The following is a 16,308-nucleotide window of genomic DNA, read 5'->3' as shown; positions in this document are numbered from 1 at the left end:
ATCATACAGTTTGTAACCTCCAGTGGCTTTGTAACCCACCAAAATCAGTGTCACTCCCTTGTCATCCAGTTTCTTTCTCAACTGGTCAGGTACATGCTTATAGCATATAGAGCCAAAAAATTTTAGATGCTTAACAGCTGGTTTCACCCCTGTCCATGCTTCCTCAGGTGTCAACCCATTCAGTCTCTTTGTTGGAGACAGATTCAGAACATATGTGGCTGTCAACACAGCCTCACCCCACAGGAAATTAGGCAGCCCTTTACTCTTCAACATGCATCTAACCATATTTAATATGGTTCTGTTCTTCCTCTCTGCTGCCCCATTGTGTTGTGGTGTATAAGGAGAGGTAACTTCATGCACTATCCCTTCCTTTTCACACAACTCTTTAAACTCAGTGGAGGTATATTCTCCTCCTCCATCTGTCCGCAACACTTTAATCTTCCTCTCACACTGTCTCTCAACAAGACATTTAAATTTTTCAAATGTCTGCAACACCTCCCCCTTTCTCCTGATCAGGTAGACCCAACATCTCCTGGTCCAGTCACCAATAAACAGTAGAAAATACCTGCTGCCTCCAGGTGTTTCTACTTGTATAGGGCCACACACATCTGAATACACCACTCCTAATTTTTCTGTTGACTTCTGGGGTAAGATCTTCTGAAAACTGCCCCTGGTCTGCTTGCATTGGACACACTCCTTGCACACTGTTTCTGGAATTTTCACCTGAGGTAAGCCACTCACCATATTTTTCTGACTCAACAGTGATAAATCCCTGAAATTTAGGTGTCCAAATCTGAGATGCCACAGCCATTCCTCTTTATTTTCTGTTGCAGTAAAACATTGCTGTTTTATTGCACTCATCACCACCCGAAAGGTCCTGTTTTGTGACAGCTGAGCCTGCACAATCATCTTCTTATGTTGATTGAAAATGCTGAGACAATTGTTCTCCATTTTCATCACATATCCCTTCTGTAATAGCTGTCCCAAGCTCAGCAGATTCGTTTTCAGTCCTGGTACATATAGTACCTCTTCAATTATCACCTCTTTACCCTCTGCATCTCTCAGAACAACTCTCCCAGACCCTTCTGCAGTCAGACTTCTGTCATCTGCAAACCGGATCTTCCCCTGTACAACTCCCTTCATCCTCAAAAACCAGTCCTTCCTCCCTGTCATATGAGTGGAACAGCCAGAATCCAAGTACCATGTTGTGCTCTCTGGCTGTTCCTCTCAAATGTTGGCCATCAACATCACAGCCTCTGAATCTGACTCATCCTCGTGGGCCAGATTAGCCCTCTTTTTGGGTTTGTTCTTAGCACCTTCCCCTTTCCAGCATTCTTTTGCATAATGTCCAAGTTTTTGACAATTATAGCATTTCACTTTCTTTTTGTCAAACTTCCAATCTCCACCAGCTTTCTGGTTTTTCACTGTCACAGATTCAATGGAATCTTCCCCTTGTTGTTCCTGTGATTCTTTACCTTTCTTGTTGCCCTTACTCCATTTCTTGAACCCCTTTTTCCCTTTAAACTGAGATCTGGCCTGTAGGGCCTGTTCTTGGCACTGCTTGCGCTCATTGATGCGATACTCATGAGCTTCTAATGAGTGCAGCAACTCCTCAATCTCCATAGACTCCAGATTACGGGCTTCTTCAATAGCCACTACCACATGATCAAATCTGGGGGTTAGAGTTCTTAGGATTTTGTCAACAATGTACTCATCAGAAATTGCATCCTTGCATGCTCTCATTTTATTCACCAGTTCTTGAACTTTATCAAAGTATTCTGCCACGGTTTCACCCTCATCCATGATCAGAACCTCAAACTGCCTCCTCAGTGCCTGTAATTTCACTTTCTTGTTTTTGTCTCCATCACCATACATCTTCACTAGAATATCCCACACTTCCTTAGCAGTAGCAGCCTTAGAGATCTTGTTAAAGATCTTTGGGCTGACACATTGATACAACAAAAACCTGGCCTTGCTGTCCAGTTTCACCTGCAGTTTGTAACTTCTTTTCTCATCTTCAGTGGCTCTTGCACCCAATTCAGGTAGCCCATCTTCTATCACTTCTGACACATCTTGGAAGCCAAAGATGGCTTGCATCTTGATACGCCAATCATCAAATAACTTCCTCCAACACCTGCCATCACTTTCTTGCTAGCTTCTTGCAGTTTCTTTGATTTACCCACACCCAAAGAAACCTTCTTTCCCCACTTCTGGATACACACAATTCCAGTCACCAATCACACACCCACTGTACACGCACAAAACCTATGCTCTTGATACCATATTAGTGAGAGGGGCAGAAATGAGAAAACATAAGGTGTAAGGGGTAAAAGTGAGAAAGCACACTTTCAGACCAGGATTAAGTAAATAATCCTACGTAGCAAGAGAGAGAAAGAAAGATTCAGAGTTTTGTAGTGAGAGAGAGAGCCGAGAGAATGAAGAAGTTCAGCTAGGGTTTTTAACCCTCTCAAGCACAGATCAGAGATGAAGATGATGATCAGAGTAGAGAGAAAAAAACGGAGAATGCACACAAGGTAATGAGTAAAAAGTATTAACTGTGTTTTCTGTTTTTCTGCTTTTATAGTAGCTCAAATACACTGAATCTGTTTTCTGTTTTTGTTTATTCTAACAAAATTGTGTAGGTGTTTGTAGTGATTGGACCTCATACCCGAAATATATTGTATTTTATTTGAATTCATATGAATGTTGTTATCTTTGATTGAATATTTAAAATTTGGTTATATATATAGATATTTTATAAATATTTTATATAGATTTTTTTAGATTTACATATTAACTATACAATTTTTTATAGCTTCATATCAATTTTTATACATTTTGATATATTTTTTTAATAGATTTTTATGGTTAAAATATGTTGTTAAATATTTTTAAAAATTCTTTTATAAATATCTGTAAGTATTCACCAATATTAAAAAAATATGTAGTAATCACGTAATAGATATCCATGCTTATATGAGAATGAATGACAAATATTTATTCTACGAAGAACATAACAAAGAACTATTACTCATATTGTTCCATTAACATCCCCACGTAATCATTTTAAGCAGGCAAAATAAAAAGAAAAAGAAAAAAAAAACTCCACTTTATCGGGAAAGTGTTACAAATCCAAGTTTTAAAAAGCACTTTCTAAAAAGAAAACTTACATATGAGAAAGAAATAAAGCATACAATAAAATTTAGGACAAATGTCAATCACTATATATTCCACTCAATCACACGAAATTTCTGAAAGTTGAATACTAATATAGTGAAAACTTGAAATATTTTTTAGTGGAATCCTAATCTTGAAATTATTCAAAATGCATGATGAGTAAAGATGAAATATGATTTGTTTGATATGAAGCACTTTTCTTTAATGTCTTTGGCTGTACAAGGTGCTGATTTTGACTTCTTTGGTCAATTTATATATACATTTCTATATTGAAGACTTGAATATCCATGGTTGATTAGCAAACATAGTGCCATAGCTTAGTTTGAGATATTGTACAATTTTTTCACTTAAATTCCTCCACCTTTTTTTAGAGGTGTATTCAACAAATGACCATTGAATCCTCCATTGAAACGTCAATAAAGAATTTTTTTTCTTTCATTTACTTTTATCTTGCAAAAAATCCAGAGTGGTTCAATCACTGGTCTTTGTTTGGTGTCTTTATATTGTCTCAGGTTGATTCATTGGGTATATGTTTTTAGAATGGTTTTCTTGTATTATTCACTTATATATGCCTATTATAAATAGTTATTATAATTTTCCTATGATAGTTCAAAACCAAACATATTTTTATGATTTTAATCAGGTATAATATGATCATCCGGTTAGTTTAAGATTAGACAACTCCATTAAAAAATTGAGTGATTAACCTTAAACAAAAGTTAATATTAAAGATGATTACATTAAATCTAAGTATGACTATTACTAATTGAATCGTGATTAAGTTAATATTAATCTAAAACTCATTTCGAAATTTATAAATAAAGATTTAAAGTATTGTATTAAGTTGATTATATTTAACACATTTATTGTTAATATAGTTGAATTCTTATTAATTTTGATACAAGAAAACCTTATCTAACTAACTTCTGTCAACCAAACGGTAATAAGTATAAAGTAAAAAAAAAAACTTTAACTTTAATTTGAAATTAGAAGAACGGGTTAAGAAGAAAAATTAACTTCGATTTCACAAATCGAAACTGTAAAGATAGAAATAATTTTTATGACTCTGGATTTGTAAGGAAGGTATGATAACTGGTTTTTGTTGCATGAAAATGTGACGTGCTAAGAAAGAGAGAAAGTACAATGTACTATAAAGAATAAGAAGACAGCAACTAATTTTCCAAGCCTCAGATATTTAAATGAATAGAAAACAAAAACTACATAAAAACAAAGTTTTTATGTGTTCAATACTTTTCTTATAAATAGAAAAAGAGATAAATATTTGTTTCCACTTTTCAATATGTTTAATCTAAGAACAGTGTGAGGAACTAATTCTAATATTTGTATCTTAAATACCTTATTATATTTGAAGTTATTGCAATACCCTTAATAACAGTACATGTCACTTAGGAATCAATGGGTAATTTAAATATATTTTGTTTTTCCATCTAATGTATTTTTTTAATGAAAAAATTGTGATATATAGAATTTTTAGTGTCAAAGTCAACAATATCTCAAATATATTTATTAATCTTGATAATTTTATCTCAACGAAAATTAAAATTAAAATATGGATAATTTATCTTTTTGTGAAAGAATATATTTTTTTTAACAGAGGTTAAAGAATATTGTCAAGCAATATTCATAGTGTGAAATTTATAGAAAGTTGTCAAATAATTGTTATCCAAGTAATTTCGAAATACATACATATAAAGTTATACAAATAATTTATAATTTTGTATGTTAAAGAAAATCACATTATTCACATATAATTTTCTCATAATTAATCTATACTATGACGTCGTTGAATGTCTCTAACACTTGTGAAAATTTCTTTATCAATTTTTTTGTCTATGGAAAGATGGTTAAAGATTTTCTATATACAAAATTACAGGCCAGGTTGAGGATTTATTAACGATAACTTGTAATAAAAAAAGAGAAGTTGGAGTCACTAAAATAAGTGATAAAAATTTTCATATAAGTGATAGTTAAATCATAAAATTTTAAAATTACAAGCTTATACGTGACTAAAACTAAGAAAGGTGTTGGAATAAGATAAGAGTCATATAATCTAATTAAGAGGGATATTTAGTGAAAAAAATCGAATTAATTTTTTTTTTAATTTTAAAAATTGAATATACCAAAATAATTTAAAACGAACTCATTTGAAAGGATAGAGAGTTAAAACTTAATTAAACCTTTGTAATATATATATTCCTGTAATTTAATTTCTGTATATTAATGCTCTTAATTATTTGTCCTTTATTTATTTTTATCTTTAATTTCATTGTTTTTCAAAATTATTAATAATAAAATTATATTTAAATATAAACGATTTAAAATATAAGTGAAAATGTGTGTGTGTGTAACGTGTGAAATGCACATCGAATGATCGAATGCAAAATATTTTAGCAATTTGTTGAGATAACAAAAATACTAAATCTAAATTATATATTTTAATTTATAACATGATACTGTAAAAAAATATGTAACAGATTCATACTGAAGATTCAATAAATCTAAATATATCAAACAAGCACATTTAATCATATTCAGATTTACAAGAATAAAACCGGAAGCAGAAAAGACCAACCTCCAGCCATTGTTATACGCTTGCCTAATTTCTGGTTTCTGAACCCTTGCTCTTAAAACACGATGGTGATGTATATATGAAGGAAAGAGTAGGCTCAGTGACCTGATATGAAATTTTCTGAAAGAGTCTGTATATTACTCCAAAAACCATCACAGAGTATATAACGTTAAAAGAGATTGTGGTGGAGAATCATGGGCACGTTTTTTAAAAACGGTTTTTTTTATCTTAAAAAATAAATGGACCACTTTCAGAATATATATTAACTGCTTTATAATATTAACTGAAAAGGAATAAAAATAAATGTGAAAGATATAATATTATATAATATAATATTAAAATGTAATCTCTCTTCTGTATAAGGCTAACAGATACTGAATATACGGTTTATTTATAGTTTAAAAAAAAAATAGAGTACTCGAACTCATGTTAAGAATGAAGACATGTTTTGAAAATAAAAGAAAAATCTAGTTCAAATAAAAAAAATGTACTTTTTAGTTTCTTCGATATGATATGTTAAAATAGACGGGCCAGAGTCCAATTGCCAAATCTGGACCTCATCCCATCAAATTTCTTTCTATTCTCCATCACGAAAATATAAATTCTAACTTTGATCTGAAATATGTGTGGTTTTTCCAAAAATACATTTCCGAAATTGGTAAATATATTCCAAAAAAGATATTTCCAAAACTAGTTCATTATGTTTCAAAAAGTAAAAATTCACATTTGATGTAGGAAAAATATTGATGGTGCAGGAAGAAGCAGCCTGCAGCCGAAGGGACTTCGACACACTTTTTACCTCTCATTTTCTTTCACCTCCCATAATGTAAAACCAAGTAATTTCTTTTTTTCTTTGGCATTGCACAATTTTTTTTTTTAAATATAGTGTGTTGTATGATCATTCACTTAACTACAATTTGAATGGTTAACCATCACATACAACAAGGTTATTGAGTTTAGATAATCAAGTAAAAGCTTAAACAATCACATAATAAATCGAATAATTATATATCATACTGGATGACCACCTAAATCATTCGAATGACAATGTGTTAAGCTCGAATGATCATCTAATAGATTGTCCGATCACACATAGGACTTCTTTCGGTCTGAAAAACACCAAATCAAATGAATCTTACAATCGATTAATTCAAAGTTAAAACATGATTACTAAAATTTGGGTCATAGTTAGATCAACCTTAATTAAAAGCTTACAAAAAAAATTTATAAATAAAATTTGAGATAAGAAAACACATTAATTATAACATTCATTGCTATATGTTTAAGTTGATATAACTTTAGTATTAGAGTATCTTCTCCTAGTACGATTTAAACAGTTTTGACACAAAAAAACTTGAACCTTAATCGAGACATTAAAAATCGAATAATTGACCTTAACCCATACATGAAATATATTGTTTCCTATAATAAAATCTAGAATATAATTATAAATAATATAATATAATCTAAATAAATTTCAAAATAAAATGATACAATTAAAAAAAATATATGTTGTATCAATCTTTTATACTTGTTGATAAATTAGTTTTAAATATAATATAATATTCTCTAAATAAGTTAACACTTTTAATTTAATATATAAGTATCAAAATTGCTTAAAAGTAAAGTATTTTTTAATTACAATATTTAAATGTAAAATTAATATTATAGCATTAGTTTATGCTCGGGAAACTAGTCAACAAAGTAGTTAAAATTAAAAGACGATAAGTTTGTTAATTAAATTTATATGATATCAAAATAATAGAATGTACAAAATAACATAGAAAGACTGAATTAGTTACCTGCTTACAAACATAAAATAGAGATTTTCTTTTTCTTACAGTTATTATTTCATTTTTTACGCATTCAAAAATTAAATAATAATTTTAAAAATCAATTAATTCTATTATTTATTCTTGCAAAAATGTTAAAAAACCAGAATAACACAGAGAAATCAAATATGGGTTGAGCGGGAAGTGAGTGAGGGTTTTGGTGGGAATATGGATTTTGGATGTTCAGAAGTGAAGGTGTGGAAGGAAGCACTCGCTGCATACCAATCTCGAATTCAAACGCTCTCTCTCACAAAAAACAAACCCAATTTGATTTCTCTCGATGAATTCTACTGCAACCAGCTACCTTCCATCCTTCGCCAACGAAACCCTAACCCCTTTCTCACAACTTCAGAACTCTCCAGTCTCATGCAATGGAAGCTCACGCGCGGCAAGTGGAGGTCACTACACACACACACACACTCTCTCTCTCTCTCTCTTTCTCTATATGATACCATAGTGATTGTTTGGGTACGATTTTGTTTTGGTTGAATTTTTTCAGGCCGCGTCTGTTGGATTTCGTTTCGTCCCTAGACGACGCCGTTGTGAAATCCGCTTCTGAGAAGGCATTTCAGAGCCTTCCCGATGTTTCGGAAGCCGTCGCTGAACTCACTGTATTGAAAGGCGTTGGTCCCGCCACCGCCTCTGCCGTTTTGGCTGCTTTCTCTCCGCACTTAACCCCTTTCATGTCTGACGAGGTCCATTACTCTGTTAACTTGTTCACTGAACTACAATTTTAGTCATTCAAATTATCGAAATATCAAATAAATGATTAATCTCTCACATCTACTGCTTACTGTTATTGTAATCCATTCTATAACTTACCCTTATAATTATTTGACATATTTATTTATTTTTTTGACATTTTATAATTTTAGGGACACTTAATTAGTGTTGTTATTAATAGAGTAACTAATTCCTACATCAAATTAAGTTTATAATAATAATAATAATAATAATAATAATAATAATAATAATAATATACAATAATAATAATAATAAACATTTGCAAAAGGGAGAGTTCAAAAGTTAAGACTCCTATCCCTAATTATTGATTGGGGAATATTAACGAGTAGTCCTTTAGTAGGTACAACTATCTTAATTTTACAAAATCGACTTACAAAATTATAAAATAAGGTTTGCACTATATATTCTAAACTAGTCTTGTTACTGATCAACGTAGAACTTCCAACAATGTTTTAAGAATCGGGTAAGCTGAAGAGTAATCTATGTATGCTTTTCCCCTAAACTCATTGATACACTTTTTAAGGGTAAACTAAGTTCCACTGGAACAGACAATAATAATTTACTCCAACAATATTATATGAGCGGGTGGACTTTAGTTCGGAACTAATAATAATAATTTCTATTCTTACAATTATGATTGGCTAATGTGTAATTATATGGACAATATATAAAAAGTAAGTTCTTATTTTTGTTTGTGATTACTAATAGAGTGCATTGCAGGCTATGGAGGCAGCTCTTGGAAACTCAAAAGATTATTCTCTGAAGCAATATCTAAAGTTTGTAGATAAGTTGCAGATGAAAGCGAAGGTATTGTTCTGTGCCTTTCAATGTGGGGATTCATCCTTTTTGTTTTATGTTTTAATGTAGGAAGATGGGAATTAGTTGATTGTAAAGTATTTGTTGATTGTAAAAGAAGGGAATGTTATGCTGATGAAAATAATTTTATCGAATTGAAAAAGTACTCTTTGTTCCAAAGGGGGCTGTGATTACCAACATATTGTCCTAGGTTTTAGTTGAAGTTGCGTCGTGGTTCTTGAAAGTGTAAAAAATTATAAATAAACGTTGTTGATGCTACCATGATTGTAGCCGTAATGCAGTTATGTAGACTCCAAAAACTTCTCTGCAACTGCAATCGAGACCATTTTTAGACACTTGATATTATCTCTCTTTTGGGTTTGATTTTGGCATGAATTTGGTGCTGAGATTGTTAATGTGAAAATATTTTGTCATAAGGTGTGGACTAGAACCATAGATGAAGTTGCTATACCCCGCTTACATCCTAGGAATTTGGTTGTGGTAATTTGCAGGAACTAAGTTCAGAAAGTGACTCCTTTACCCCATCTGATGTAGAAAGGGCGTTGTGGAGTTATGCTGCGGGGAAATCATCATCAACGCAATCAAATCAGGACCCTAAGACCAAACCAATCAAGAGCTCTAAAAGGAAGAGAAAAAATTGACATTAGTAGCAGAGCAACAATGAATTTACAATGTATGTTCTTACTAGAGTATGATAGTTATTGCCTTGTTATGTTGGGTGTTCTTCTACATTAGACAGTACTAATCACTAATTATTATCAGGTATTTTCGTTTTAAATTATGGCCAAATTAAAGTTTCATGTTTTCTGTTGACATTCTCTTATCGCAAATAGAGAAGTTATGCTGACACAAATATCAGGTAGAGATGGTGTGCGTTTTGGTTAGTGTATGTAGATTGATATTAAAACTTGTTATAAGTGTTTTTGATTCAAAATATCCACATTTGCTTGAACGCAATTAATGTTAGAATTAAATATCAATTCTCAACACGAAATAGAAAAACAGAATATTTACTTATCTCATCATAATTTGATTGATTAAATGTTAATCCAAACACGCTCATCAGTATATAGCTCCTCTTGTTAGTTAATATGCTTCGTTCTCTTGTAATTTGACTTTATAAATTCCATAACATCTTAAGAGCACCATGCAATAATATAGGTGGTACTTTTATTTGAAATATAGGATGCATATTAAAGACGTTATTAAGTTTCATGTCGTTAATGATTTATTATTATTGTTATTGATATTACTATTAGTAATTTAGCATGAATTCTTTATGAAACTTTTCTTTGATATCTCCCAAATTTATCTTGAAATTTCTGTACAAATCAAATCTCAGTCATGTGACATTAAGACTTTGTTAATATTGGAACCTCCTAAAACAAGATAGCCACCAATCAGCAGCTATGCGTTGCACCAAAACAGAGAAAAACTATCTATCGCCTTTTTGTTTAGAGTAGCCATGTATGTAGTTGATAATGTGTGAACAAATTCATTTTATTTGCGTTAGCACTGTAACTAAATATGAGAAAAGTTCCTGCATATAGCAGCTTTGTTTACATGGTAAAACCATGTATGAAATGATGATCAGTCAAAACTGATTCATATCTACTGACCAAAAAGTTTATTCAAGTACTCCTTACTCATTAATCATTGTTACCAAAATGGAATTATGGTGGCTCAAGTAAAGGGCCAAAACCCCATACATAATAATCTTTAGTTTGTAGTTCTGTCTCTCTTTGGGCTCTGTAGTTTACACACACAAAGTTGATAAACATAAACATAATCACGATCATCACACTTTCCCTCTTTGACCATAAGTTTGGCGAAGCCCCAAAGCCCACCACATTCACCTACTTTCCTGGAAACATGACATTGAAGGCGGCTTTGACATGTTCTCTGGCTCTGTGGTCAACCTCTTCCCCTCCGCCATTGGTGCTGGCATCAAGCAACTGGTGCTGGTATGCTTGTGCTGTACACAGGCGTTTGGTGGCCTTGGTTGGAATGTATTGTCGCTTTGCTTCATCATAAACAATGTTGCAATGCTGGTCGTGTAAATGGTTATCATAGGTATAATATTATCATATTTCATTATCATTGTAGTTGTAATTCACATTGTCTTTTGGTTCATTGTTTCGTGGGTGGAATCAAATCATGTATTGAATCGTTTGAATTTTTCTTTCATGTGAAAAGTTGATTTTGGAAACATTTGAAACTTCAACTATGTACATTTAATGGTTAAGCGGCCTTTCCCAACACAGAATTTCTTTTTCCAAGGTTTTGAGATTTTTTTTCTGGGTCAGAGTTTACTTTAAATGAGCATGCCCACTTTAAAGTTAGACAGGGGGCTAAAATTAAATTTCTGTACTAAAGGATACGGACATATTATGAAAGATGAATTCTGAAAATTATATATTTTTTTAAAAAGTTATTTAAAAAGAGCAATTATTTGTATTTGAGCTTTGGTTTATCCAAGGTTATATTTAATTGGGTAGTTTTTAGTGTTTGAAGATAGAGGCAAAAAATGTTGTAACTAAAATTTTTTGTGACTACCGTCTTTTGACAGGTGATGTGTTCTGAAGATCATGTTCATGAGTGCACAATTCAAGGGTTTTGGAAGAATGATTTGATCAATGCTGGTGCCTCTTTTATCGTTCAGGTGTTTGAGTACGGCTCTTCCCTCCCTTTACTTTTACAACATTGATTTTTTTTACATATACAAAAGACATGTTTTTTAATTGAACTTTTCTTTTTGGTTGTGCACATGATACATGCACCAAATGATAGTTAACATTCATGAAATAGACATTGATTAGCTCTTCCCTTACTTCAGCTGTATGATTTTCACATGATGTTCCCTGAGATACACCTCAGCATTGCCTGTGGGTTTCCTATTGTGTTTGTGGTGATAACAGCCGGTGTAACAATTGTTAAGTTTAACGATTGAAGCATTGAGATGCCATGATTGATGCCAGAGTTCATTGGCCTTGAGTCTTTTTTGAATCTTTTCACTACTATGCCTATATTAGTCTTTGCTTGCATCTGTCTTCATAATGGTAAGGGTCGTGTAAGGTGGTAGGTTATCCTGTTTGTTGTCAATTATTCTCTTATTCAATAAATAGTTATCAATAATTGCATTGCAATAAAAATTTTTGTATACACTCTTTATTTTCCTTCCAAATTTGATCTAGTTTTTTGATTTATGTTGGGTATTATAATGTTGAGTTAAGCTCCCACTTATTTGTGTAAAAGTCCAAACTAATCAAGCTCAATTTGTCTCACTTAACTTAAGTGGAGAGGGAATTTTTAGGTTAAGAGTGTGTTATTTTCGCAACCTTTAGAAGAGAGAAAAAATTGGTTGGCATATTCATCGTATCACAGTAAAATTGTGAATATTGTTTCCATCATCATTGGATCGAGCTGAAATTTTGATAGTATTAATTTCTTGACAAGTCTATCAAGTCATAGAAGTAGTAAATGGTAAGACTAAGTATAATTTTCCGAAGGGACTTGTGTAATACTAGTCAACTATATAATTAAGAACCTATCTAGACTAAAGAATATTTTCATAAATTTGGTGTTATGTGTAAGAAAGTAAAGTTATGCATAAACGATTAAAATCAACTTTGGAAGTTTATCACACTTAGAAGATGGAAATATTAGAAATGATATGGAATGGTATGATTGAGATTAGATTTCACCGACCGCACTCTCATGCACTTAATCATTCAACTCCTCTCCTTTATAATGTGAATGTCAATACACAAATTTATTCAAACCCTAATAATCCCTTAGTAGATTGAGTCTAAATTTCCTTTTTAGAAGTCAATTCCTTGAACTCCTAACAAACAAACATGCTTTAACAACTAGGGTTTAAGATAACTAATGAGTCAAGTTTCATTCCTTGATACAAGTTTCATTAGGTATAACTAGGGTTTAAGACAACTAATGAGTCAAGTTCCATTCCTGGATACAAGTTTCATTAGGTATTTTGTTTTAGCTTTAGATTTCAAAAAATATTTTTTAACACCTAATGAATCACACATCAAGTCATGGGTGATCAAACCATAACAAACATTAAGCAAAGAACCAATAAATACTAACATTTAATGGAAAGACATATATATATATATATATATATATATATATATATATATAATGTTGTCAAAACAAGTTAAAATCCCTCTATACATAAGTTACGTGAGCAAAAATGGATTTAAGTTTGAACTTTTTAGATATATAGTTGGGAGTCCAACTCATGATCAAGAACGTATTATGCCTTTTATGTTAACAATGGTCCTATAGGTATATTTAAGGGCAACATACATTCTCTTCCATTGAGCCTAACATGTTTAAGTTATTAGGTGATGACTGCTAATTAACTCATAATCTTAACTACTTATATATAGTTATGTCATGTCTGATCCAAATTAATAATTTTCATTTCTCACAAGATATGTAGTTTTACTAATTCTGTACATAGTTATCAATCATTGTATTGCAATAAAAAAACTTTCATTTGCTGCTTTAATTCCCTAAAATGTATGGCATGACATGATTCAGTTTACCATGTTTTGAATTCTAATGCAGTTTATACTATAATGAATTCGAAGATCCTTCCCAAATGAAGGCCATAGTCCGGACCATTACTGTGCTCATCTGTGCACATAGTAACCACCTTATTTGGTTTTTTCTTATGTGGGGACAGAACATTGGGTGATATCTTGGAGTACCTTATGGTTCTTTTCTTACTGATATAATTTGAGTGAGCTATGACATTAACCTTATTCTTGTGTTTCCAATTGTGTTTTTGTCCTTTGACCTCAAACCTAGGTGGTCTTCGTTTCCACATGCCATTCCTCTTGTCTATGACACCAAGAGATTCTATTTTGTAAGCACAGTTCTCATGGCTTGCATTTTTGTTGAAGCCAATTTTGTTTCCAGCATCTGGGATGCCTTCCAGTTTCATAGGGGCCACAGCTGCTATTTCTGCTGGAACATTTTTCCAGCTGCTATTGCTTAGGTATATGTATGCATGGAAAAGTTCTTCAATATACATGAGAAAAAGATAACAACTATAAATGCATTGAGTTTCTTCATGAACTAAAATTAACTGCGAATGCGAGTTGACATTCGGTTTATGTTCATATTTTTTCATAAACTTTAAATTCTAAATCTTAAACCAACTTTATCCAAACATAGATATAAGTATCTCTTGAAATTGATATGTGACATCTCTACATCTTCACCATAGTGCTCAATCTTCAATTCCTCGTAGTACATAGTTATTTTTTTTAACAGGGATAGTCGTGGGGTTGCAACAAAGAAAGTCAAGTTAACATTAGTGGCTTGTATAGTGTCTACAGGAGTAGCACAAAATTTAATTGGGTATTACTTCCTGCACCTATTCATTTATTGAATTTCCACTTTTGCCCTTGTTTGAAAGTTACTTTCCAAAAATGTAATCCGGAAATAGAAAATATATTTTGAAATTTTGTTTCCAGAAAAAGAAAAATATGTTTTCAGAAATTTTTTTCGAAATTCTTTCTAGAAATCTTTTCTCTGAAAATTTTCAATTTCTTTTTTGAAACGAATTATTTTTGGGATAATGACTTATCAATTCCGGAACTTTTTTTTTGGAATATATTTTTGTCCCTTTCGGAATCCATTTTATGGACAGGTTTTTCTCCTTCTGGAATCCTTTTTTTTCCCTTCCGGAATCTATTTTCCAGTCATCCACATACCTCTTCCGGTATCCATTATCCGGACCACACCACCGCACCTTTCCGAAAGCTTCAAATAAAACTCAAGGGCAAAAAAGGAATTAAATAAAATGATAGGGTCGAGGAAGCAATTGTGAAATTAGTTTGATGGTGTTGGGTGTGGTAGATGTGTGGTGCTTGCGTTTAACAGAAGCAAAGCTTTATGCAAATTCAACCCTTCAGATTACTCAATAAAATTTTGCTGTAAGTATAGATTTACTACTTATTTTAAATATATTTTCAAATGTGTTCTTGATTATCAGATAAGAAAAAAATTAGTATTTTAGCTCAGATGACACAAGCTAAGCTGGAGAAAAAGGGTATAGACACGATTTGCCCGTTTTTAATAAAACGGGATGAGGCAATGCTGCAATAACAGATCTGGGTGACATTTGCTTAAATGCTTTAATTGTGAGCTGTTTATTGTGATGCAAACAAATAAACTCAAGTTGGTACTTATTGTGATTTATCAGAGATAGATATATATATATATTTCACTCTTTTTAACTTAAAGTTAAAATTTAGACTTAAATATTTTTTATTCAACAGATTTGAACTACTTTTCTTACTTTCTAAGTTTAAAATTAGTTAATTTGGTTCTTCAATTTTAATAATGTTTTATTTTCTATTTTTAAGGTAATTTCTCATTTTTAATTTTGTTGTAAAGACAAAAGATGCGTCATTTATAAACTAGGAGATGAAAATAATAATTCTTAATATTGGGGAATTAAATCAAATGTAGATCTAAGTTTAGTATAAACAAGATGTAAGTCTTGCACTTATAAATAGATATATTAAATTGAGATATAGTGTTATTTTAAACAATAACAATTTAAAGTCAGACTCAAAGACAAAAAAAAAAAAAAAACACACACACACACACACACATATATATATATATATATATATATATATATATATATATATATATATATATATATATATATATATATATATATATATATAAATATTTAATTTAGATATTGAGTTTTTAAGTTATAATATAAGAGTAGATATTATTTTTATTCTTTGAAATACTATTTCTCGATTCAATATTTACTTTTAATTTTATTTTATTTTTAAATGGTTATCAATTATGTTAAATTTAATACATTTTTCTTTTGAAGTAAAACTATTTTTCAATGCTACTACAATTTTGATTAATCTTAATTTAACTTTTAAAATTTAACATATCACAATGAGATGAGTACAAGCTTTGTTTTTCTTTTTCGTATACTTATCTCTCTCTCTTTTAATATTGTCAACATGTAGTTATTTTTTCCTTCTATCTATTATCATAAAATTTAACTTGAGAGCTAATCAAGTTTTGATTGAATTTGTTTATGATTTTTTTTTTCTCATTACCAAAAGTATTTCTATGGAA

The 16,308-nt window shown here is 31.1% G+C and overlaps 2 protein-coding genes and 1 pseudogene across 2 annotated transcripts; 2 read left to right on the top strand and 1 right to left on the bottom strand.

The window, feature by feature from the left end:
- Positions 1-1,227: 1,227 nt before the first annotated feature.
- Positions 1,228-2,097, bottom strand: LOC148204858 (uncharacterized). The gene has a single exon (XM_088092870.1). It carries the CDS (start codon positions 2,095-2,097, stop codon positions 1,228-1,230), a length of 870 nt encoding a protein of 289 aa, XP_087948996.1.
- A 5,613-nt stretch (positions 2,098-7,710) lies between these two features.
- Positions 7,711-9,974, top strand: LOC124844947 (DNA binding protein). The gene is made up of 4 exons (XM_047321966.2): positions 7,711-7,997; positions 8,099-8,294; positions 9,064-9,150; positions 9,651-9,974. Exons 1-4 carry the CDS (start codon positions 7,768-7,770, stop codon positions 9,798-9,800), a joined length of 663 nt encoding a protein of 220 aa, XP_047177922.1. The 5' UTR covers positions 7,711-7,767; the 3' UTR covers positions 9,801-9,974.
- Positions 9,975-10,986: 1,012 nt separating this feature from the next.
- LOC148204857 (amino acid transporter AVT6A-like) lies at positions 10,987-14,309 on the top strand (annotated as a pseudogene).
- The last annotated feature ends 1,999 nt before the right edge of the window (positions 14,310-16,308 follow it).

The sequence above is a fragment of the Vigna umbellata genome, chromosome 1, assembly GCF_029865625.1.
Source record: "Vigna umbellata cultivar VRB3 chromosome 1, Vumbellata_1.0, whole genome shotgun sequence".
NCBI lineage: Eukaryota > Viridiplantae > Streptophyta > Magnoliopsida > Fabales > Fabaceae > Vigna > Vigna umbellata.
Note: the sequence above shows the minus strand (reverse complement) of the source record. Positions and strands in the feature narration are given on the sequence as shown.